Source organism: Xiphophorus hellerii, chromosome 5 (genome assembly GCF_003331165.1).
Source record: "Xiphophorus hellerii strain 12219 chromosome 5, Xiphophorus_hellerii-4.1, whole genome shotgun sequence".
Lineage (NCBI taxonomy): Eukaryota > Metazoa > Chordata > Actinopteri > Cyprinodontiformes > Poeciliidae > Xiphophorus > Xiphophorus hellerii.
In genome coordinates this window covers 15,903,949-15,913,303 of record NC_045676.1, presented here as the reverse complement: position 1 = coordinate 15,913,303, position 9,355 = coordinate 15,903,949, and the positions used below count along the sequence as shown (strand labels likewise).

Here is a 9,355-nt window from a genome sequence, read left to right as displayed (position 1 = left end):
AATATCAGAATTCGCAAATAACTTAATATTTGTATCTGTCATGTTTAAATATAAAATCAAATGTTATTATCAGTTACTCACAACTTAACTAACCATATAAAATACTGTTTACTCATACTTTAGCAATTTCTTGGATGGCTACCTTTTACTTTTTCTTGAGTAAAAACATGTTGGGATAGTGTTACTCTTATTTGCGTACAGTTTGGGTTAGGCCTAGTCAACCCACTAACGGCTAAATTATTTGCCAAGTTCTCTTTAAATAAAGCTCAAGTGCACTTAGATTGCATGGAGAATGAAGATCGATGTTTTGATTTTGCATGGGTTGTATTTAAATCTATTGAGTGGGACACACTTCTCACAAATTTCATTACATCAGTGGTTTGGTTTTGCTACTCTTCCATAATACCCAGCACCGTGGTGCAGAACTAAGGGTTGTCATCTCAACAGATCCCCCCATTTCTTTCATTAAAGTTTAGGTCTTAATATAATTAAATGTGAAACTCTAATGTTTTGTAAATTTCGCACATTTGCATATGTGGGGATCAGAGAGGGCTGCAAAAAATCTGAATCAAAGTCATTTTTGGTAAAAACTAAGATTAAATGAATTGAACTGAGTTAATCACTTAGTTAATAACAAAAGGATGGGATGTGAGAACTAAAATCAACCATGAATCAATATCAGGTAAATTTGTTGATGCCCTCATTGGGTTTTATGTAAACTATCTTAGAGTCCAAGTCAGTTTCATCAGTGACAGGGACTGCTAGAGAACAAAAAACAACCGGAAACATTTTTATATGTTTAAAGATTGGAAGGCATGTGCAATATTTTCTTTCCCACTAAAACATTTATGTGAAAGAGACAAAGATGTGCAATCCGCAGGAAGGAATGGATGCGTGAAAACAGCACAGAGTTTGTTGGCTTATTTTAGTGACACTGCATATTTTTGTAACGTCAAATGTGTTAGTGCTATAAACCTTGAAACCTCCCTTGGGACACATAAAGAGATGTTTTTGTATTATTTATAAAGTATGTCTGCAGAGGGGAAAAAAATTTACTTGATTTTTGTCTTGCCGGATATGGAACACCCGAACTCTTTTCAGATCAGGCGTCAAAGTCAATACTGATGTTCTAAAGGCTATTTTTGGAGATAGATATGTCTGTTTTATTTTTATTTTTTATTTTTTTGCAGGTTTCTGTGAACTGCTAAGCCATAATGTAGCTGTACAATCCACGTGCAGTCTCTACAGACTTGTCAGTTTTGTTGTAGATTCCTAAAGTTTCTTTTTTTTTTTTTAATTAAAAAAAATTACACTAAGCACAACCACATTTATTGTGGTTATATTTACTTTCCACCATGTACCATAAATATTCCAAAAGTATAGAAAATATTCTTAATCTCTGTCTGATTAAAGTAACTTATGTCTTCATTTGTTTTAGCTCATCCTATAGCCTGTTCCCTGGGAACTTCATCCTGTTTATCTCCTTCTCTCTCATTTTAGCTGCAGTGGCCGTTTCAGATATGGGCGACATGGGCAACCGTCCAGGGCAGCATCTCGTGGAGGGCGGCATGAGACCTCCACTAACCTCCGGATCTTCCCTCATCCCCACTGGGATGTGAATTTTACAACAATCATGGTTCAATCATGTGGGAAAATCTGGAAATGGGGCAGAAGTTTACATTCCAGCAGGACTATTACAAACATGCAGATCTACAATGGAAAGGATCGACTTATATGTGTTAAGAGTACATACAGTCAAAGTCCACACATACCCTTTTCAGATCTTTATATGTAAAAAAATTGAAATTCATGCATCATTTTTATTTCGTTATATTGTTATACACTGCTTTGTGGTGGCCTGTTACATAAAATATCAATGAAATACACTAAACCTGTGGTTGTAACAAGACAAAATGTGAAAAGGTTTCCTGTTAAATGTCTCTTTCATCACTGATTTCCAGATTGACCAACCCTGATGAATATAATTTTGCTCACTGTGAAAGCTTCCCACATTCGGCACAAGGCTTCATCTGAAGAACCGAATGTTTTGCACTTAAAAAAGAGGCTAAAATAAACTTATTTTATCCTTTATTGCTGCTTGAACTACTCACACACAATGTTTTGAACATGACAACAAAATGGCTCAAGTACATACAATATACAGTATGATGATGATGAAAACATCATCGTTTTTTTATGGGCTTAAGCCTGTTAACGCAAAATATTCATCTGATTAACAGGTCTTAAAATTTAGTAGAACATTTCTGACCTGATTAATAGAAATGCATAACAAAAATCACTGCCTGTTACATGATCCAAAGAACTACTTTAGCAGAAATCTGTGTGATAATAAATGACCTTTCACCTGTTCTAGTAAAGGTCAAAACTAAGTTCATGTTCAGAGGTTTTCTAATGGGTTTGTCCAAAACTTCAACACCCCACATGTTAAATGAGGCCTGTAGAGTCTATGATGAAGCTCTTTGGAGTTTATCATTTTTTATGTTCTGGTTTGTCTGACAGAGGAACCTTGGATGTCTGTTACTGTGGACACTAGAAACTGTTTCGAATATTTTACAGATTGCTCCTCACTCCAGGCTTGCATTGTGTTAAAAGGCCTGAGTGCTGCAGGCTTTTCAGCCTCCAAAGTTTCTCCTTTCATAGACACATGCTGTTGATCTGATAGTGAAGTGCATTTGATTAGCAGCACCAGGCTGCTATTTATCATATTGCTGTTTACTTTCTCATGTTTTGACCCTTGGTTTAGTTTTCAGTAAATCACATCTAGTGTAATAAATTTGTATCTAAGGTTGCACTACCTGATTTGTAGGACCTGGATGAACTAGATGATAGGAAATATATGTCCTGCTCTTACTCAGAACACTTCTTAATCTAAATATTTAACCGAACATTTTGATGTTGCTTTGGTGCTTAATTGTATCTAACAGACATAGTTGAAGACAGGCATTTATATACTCTTATATACTTCCCCCGTTGAAAACTTCCACTAAATGATAAATGATGACTTTATTGTACAGAGCATATATCCAAATGTGCAAATGTTATGTACATAAAATATTCATCTTATCATTTGAGTATTGTTTATTTACAGCCTACTTGCGGATATTGAATGCAAATTTTGTAATGTGTCATTAAAATAAATACTACTGTAAAGAAATGCTGTAAAGAAATTACAGTGGTGAAACTAACTGTAATCCGTTCTGCAGGTTGATCTTAATCACTAAAGGCTGCGTTGTGTTCCCATGTTCTAGCAGAGTCCTCTACAGGTCGTCAGACTCAGGCACACTGAAGGACTCCAGGGTGATGGTTGGTAGGATGAGATGAGTGCCCTCAGATATCCACCCCTGGGCCGTCCTGTTGAACGTGGGCCGCTTGGCCTGGGGATCGCTCAGCTCCTGGTACTGCGGCGGGTTCAGGTCCACCTCAGGGAGCTTGAATGTGATTCCTCTTGGAGCTTTTTCAAAACCACCATAAGGAGTGGCAACCCTGCAGTTCAGATCAACATACCGATTGTTTTGCATGCCATAGCCTTACCTTTTGGATTTATGAATTTATAACCTTCCCTTTTGGAAGTACATACAGTCAAAGTCCAAAGTGTAGTTTTCTCACCGGTTGAAGCATTTATATTCAGGGAGCTCCTGCCGCGGCTCTGGCTCTGGCATTCTGAGTTGCAGAGACTCAGCAAGGTGGGGGTCACTAAGGATCACCTGTTCCCACGGTGAGTGATAAGTCTTATGCACAGGCCTGGTGTCCAGCTTTTCTGCAGCCATGTCTGCGAAAAAAGAGAGACGAATGTGACAACTGCTTTCGTATCACAACAGGCTGATCTATCAGTTTGGATTGCTGACAAGGCCTTTTTGTTTTTTCAGAGCTGTTTTCTGCAGCCTGAAATTTTCAAAGTGGATGCGATTAAAATAGCTACAGTGGCAACTTAAAATAGAACATTTCAAGTGTGCGCTCATTGTATAATGAGTTAAGGCTTCACCAAAGCATTGCAGAAGTACTGCAGGGCTTTAAAAATGGTAACAATAAGTAGGACTCTCCAGTTAAATCATCTTTCTGGACAGCCCTATGATGAATCAATTGTCAGGAAATAAAACCAGATAAAACTGATAATAATTTATGTTATTGTTTCAATCAAACACTTATTTTGTTAGTTATATATATATATACATATTTATAAATATTTAAATGTATTCTTGGAGTGAATCGTTTGTGCTCGATGATGTTATTGACCATGATGATGATTATTAATGTTATTATTATTATTAAGTGCAAGCTGAAATCTTTAATATCCATGTAAGGAAAGGGGCATAATGAAATGCACAATTACCTGCAGCTGAATTTTCAGCGCTTCCATTTGCCGGTGGCTCCACCTTAATTTCCACAGAGTGTGTGTTCTGATTCAAAATATCATTCTGCAAAACAGCATATTAAGGAACATCTAAAAGGCTATGGTATCAGACATTTTAAAATGTCCATTGCTTAGTGGCTTCATTTATATAGATTAAACCAAGAAACCAGTTCCAGTCCCACAGCTTATCATCATGCACTGATAAACATGGTAGCAGCTCTTCAAGTTAAGTGCCTAAGCAGCCTCTCAGATGAAACAGCTGCAGCTTGTCACAGCTATTGTCTGTGTGTTCTACCACTTTACCTCAAAGAACATATTTCACTTAGAAAACAGAGGGGAAAAAAAACCCTATACAGATCCATGCCAGAAAGATAAGATAAGATTGGATTATATCTAATCATCTGAAGAGATTTAAAGCAAAAAGAAGCGGACTTACGTTCAGGAGAGCGTTTGCTTCGTTTTGAATGCTTTCAAATGTGTACTTCTCAGACCTCCTCTGTCTCATTTTGAAAAGCCGAGAACCTCTGTTGGAGAGCAGCGACAGCTCCTCCAGCATGATGTCCTTGGGAGTGCTGAGCTTCTTTCCCAGGTCCATGACTCCTGACACCCAAAAGAATTTGTTTATTGATTTTGTACATAATATTCTAAGCAGATCATTATGCCAACACCTGACAGATATGGTTGACAACAGCATAAACCGAGGAAATGATCAATTATTAGTCAAAAATACCTTCTGGGCTTCTTGAAATGCAACTCAATGAAGGCCCAAGGAATCAAATGAGATAAGTTTGAAGTTTGTGTCGCAACAAAAGCCACATAAAAATCCCAAATAAAAAGCAAGGTTTATTGGTATAGCACATTTCAGGAACGAGGCAGTTAAAGGTGCTTTACGTGAAAAACACAATCAACTAAAAAAAGAAAGAAACATTGCATCATAGTGGTGGTGAAGTAATGAAAGGTTGTACTTATCATTTATCAAAGCAAATGGGTTTTTAGCCTTGATTTAAAGGCACTCACTGTTTGACTATTTTCTGGAAGCTTGTTCCAGATACATTAAAAAAATAATATTTAGGTTTTCTGGCCAACAGTTCCAAAAAACATACTAAATTAAGAGCAGCATTATTTCAGAATAATTATACTTAAATAAAAAGAAAAAGTAGTCATTAAAAAAATTACTCAAGTAAAGGCAAAATATAAATATATATATATTTGGTGGAATTACTACTCAATTGATGAATAACTGTTTGATCATAATGTCTGATTCATTTTGTAGAAACCATGTAGTCACATAAATTATCACACTTTTAAATAATAAATTTAAAAAATGCTAAAACTTCCTAACATCTTTAATAAATTCAGATTAAGGTACAGGTAAAACAAACATTCTTTTTTTTTTTTTTTTTTACAAAACAAATAACTACAAAACCTCACTTCAAAATCTGGTGGAAAACTGAAACTACAAATGACCCTGAATGCATCACCCTCATGACAAAAAATGGAGATGGATAATGAACCTTAAGACCTTCCATCAATGAACCAATATGTACAGTCAAACCTACAACGGGGTAAAATCAAATATATTTATGCACTGGGGAAGGGATCAGTCAAAGTTTAGATGCAAATAAATGACAAATATTTGGTAAGATTTCAAATTGATGCTCACAAAAACAATCTATCCAATCTCAGTAAACCTGATTTTGCCAAGTGAGATGGGAGAAATTCACTCTCTAGATATGTAAAGCTGGTAAAATCAGACCCCAAACACTCTGAAGCCAGAAAAGCTGTAAAATGTGTTTCTATAAAGCATTGACACATGTGGGCAAAACACATGCGCAAGGAGAACTTTTCAGGTTTTTGTGTGGAAATATTTTTGAAAGCGTTGCATAATTTTACTTCTACTTTACAACTAATTGAATATTTTTCATAGACATTTATTGGGTGAATTTTAAAAGTTTCTTGGGATTAAGCTGTGCTTAGATCTGTCTAAATACTCTCTAGTTTAATTTCAAATGACTATTATCAAAATTTCAATTTTAGCCAAATAAGATTTCATCAAAACTTTTCCTGTTTCTATTTTTCATTACGAGTCCTGCTCCCAAATTAAGCCATCATTGTGCTTGAGCTTAGTTTTTGGGTACAAGATGTTTCCTCATTCACGTGCACAGACAGAATGCGCCCCAGCTGTTGCAGACCTTCATGTTGCCCAGTCAGCTTCACAGTTGCTCTGAAAAAGCTTCCCTCCCATCTTTCACCAACACTCCCACCCAGTTAGAAATAGTTTATAGTGAAAGAACAACGACGAGGGATTAGACAGCCTTCACAGTAAATCATCCCAATGTATTTATGGCTCACACTGGTCAGTAGCCCTGACATTTTGAACTCTACTTTTTGCTCTGACTCCTTATCGCAACATGGAGCGTTGTGTACACAGCGTCTGAGTGCCTCTTCCTCTCGCTCCTGCATGTCTCTATATTGAACTGGGGCTTGAATGAGAACATCAAAGAGCCTTTAACAGGACAGATGAATCTGCTGTCGTGAGTGAGCAAAGAAAGACAATAATTCTGTGCTACATCTTGGGTTTTATGGAAATAACAAGTTAAGTTTTGTATAATTTTGCTATTTGGAAAAATATATATTTTTTGAAGTGCTGGAGTGAGGTCAGCATAAAGGAAGATGCAAAAAGGCTGGAGAGAAACTCTCACGGTTAAGGCATCAGGACACACTGCTGAGGTACCTGGGGTCTCAAGAGTATTTGAATTTGCAGGGGATAGGTTGACAAATACAGTAGTTGCAATCGTCCCGCTTAAAATAATTTACAATTTTTCAAATGAAAAATTATTTAATTTTACCCCAATTTAAGGAAAATGAAGCTCAAATGCTTACAAAGTCATGAATTAAAGCTAATTCATAAATCATTGTGCTTGAATCTGAGCTAAAATGTTTACTTTTTGTGAATTGATTGAAATTTTGTCCATGGCTGCCTTTGAATGCAAAATTAACTTTGGTCCCTCCTGTCTAAAAGAAATATAAATTTGTTTACCATATAGCACAATGCCTTTCTTCTCATTTTGAGCCTGATTAATCTTTACCTTCAATTTAAAACAAAAACCTTTAAAATGGTAACTTCTCATATTGATGCACTTTTCTCTTAAACAGAACTCCAGAATTGAAAACAAACTACTCAAAATCATGAAAAAAAAAAGCCCACTTAAAACTTGTTTAAATTCATAATATGTTTTAAGAAGAAGAAAATGAGGAACTTTCTGATCTGAACTTGAAAAAGTGAGTGATCCCCAAAATCTAATTCTGCTCAAGCTCTCATATGACATTAGGCTCTTTCTCATTTTACTTTTATAAAATGTATTGATACAATAAATCGGTATTTTGCAGATTGAAAAAAAATGTCAATCTGTCAGCACAACTCTTAATATTAGAGTGTTTGCTATTTTACAATAATGTTAGAATCTACATAGAGCTTTTAATATCTTTGTAATCACATCCCAGTTGCATCCTCTTTTGTGGTACTTCAAGCTAAACTCAGCGACATGCTCATTTAAATTTGTTAGAGGTTAAATTACCAGTCTGAAAGGTCAAGGATTAATCGTGCCCTAAGTTTGTATAAGTTGCCATGCATAAACCATGTCCACCAGTGCCAACAGAAGTGTTCAAACATTAGGTCGCTCTCAGCTGTTGGTGAAGTCCATCTTTTCATTTTGCTAATCAACTGCAGAACTCAATGCTAGTTTGTAAAATAGCTAAATAATAGTTAAATGATTTGCTGTGTTCATTTACAGGAATTTTTACTAAAGAAATATTTTACATGCAAAACAACAAATAAGTCAGGCTTAAACAGAATCCTGACTTCTGTTTAAGTCAGATGAAAAAAATAAACAGACACAAAAATGTGAAAATGTGCCTTTAGTTTCTACCCAACATAAATGTCACATGCAGCTGGATTCATCTTATCCCCCTGAAGCACCACTCTCCATTATTGCAGATTGATTTTAGTTATAGTATCAGGTTATTGAAGCGCTCCTTTTTAAGACGCGCCCTTACCTGTCGTTGTGTCCCTGCTGTGCAGCCCGTATCCTTGAAGGGGAGACACGGAGACGAAGGGGTCAGTGGTGTGATCTTTGCTGATCTTCACGCTCACAGACACTAAAGCCAAACTGTGAGTGTGTCTCTGTCTCTGTTGTGAGTGGAATGCAGCTTACATCAATAGGCTAAATTTAACCTGTCAAACACTCAAAGCCACTCTCAGACACCATGGGGCAAGGATAGTGAGGAGAGGAGAATAGATGATGGGATGTGGATTTCCACTCGGATGTTCTTGGGAATGAAGATTCCCCCACTTGAGAAAATTGTTTCTTTGTTTCTGACCCTTTGGGGACGACATGACACATCTTTGAGATTTGATGCAGCTTTGAGTTTAACATGCCTTCAAGTTGGTATGGTTCTCGACATGGGGCAAAGCTGCAGTTTCTAATTCTCTCTGCAAATTCAATTCCTGTTATTCTGTGTAATAACTGACTAGTGTCTGTCTAATTGGCTTAGCAATATTAGAAGTAAGGACTTGTAAACACAGTCAAAGACAAATCTGGGTTTTTTTCTTGTGGTTGCACAAGCCAACACATTCATCAAATTTTTAAAAATGTAGAAAAATTCAACTTTTAATTTGAACACATGTATTCAGTGGAATTTGATTCATTTTCTCCTGCAATAGTTGGCCAGATGAGACTTTCATAAGGCTTTTTAGCAACAAACACTCAAATTGGATTTGGAGTAAAGAGGAGAATATGTGCAATTTGGGCATTTCAATCCCATTCGTTTCTCCTCCATAGACCCAGGGAACCTTGTGTAAGAGCATAGCATCATGGACCTACACATCTTCTGAATTTTTTATATTTACAGTTCTCTGTCTATTTCAAAAGACATGTAGATTCATTTTAGGCTGTTATTTTCCAAAACTTGAATATGTGTGAT

The 9,355-nt window shown here is 36.2% G+C and overlaps 1 protein-coding gene across 1 annotated transcript; it reads right to left on the bottom strand.

Moving 5' to 3' along the window:
• Window positions 1–2,071: 2,071 nt before the first annotated feature.
• On the bottom strand, window positions 2,072–8,560 carry myoz2b (myozenin 2b). The gene is made up of 5 exons (XM_032564268.1): window positions 8,429–8,560; window positions 4,809–4,972; window positions 4,352–4,436; window positions 3,628–3,790; window positions 2,072–3,504 (listed from the first exon to the last, which is right to left on the bottom strand). Exons 2-5 carry the CDS (start codon window positions 4,965–4,967, stop codon window positions 3,279–3,281), a joined length of 633 nt encoding a protein of 210 aa, XP_032420159.1. The 5' UTR covers window positions 4,968–4,972; window positions 8,429–8,560; the 3' UTR covers window positions 2,072–3,278.
• Between the last annotated feature and the right edge of the window lie 795 nt (window positions 8,561–9,355).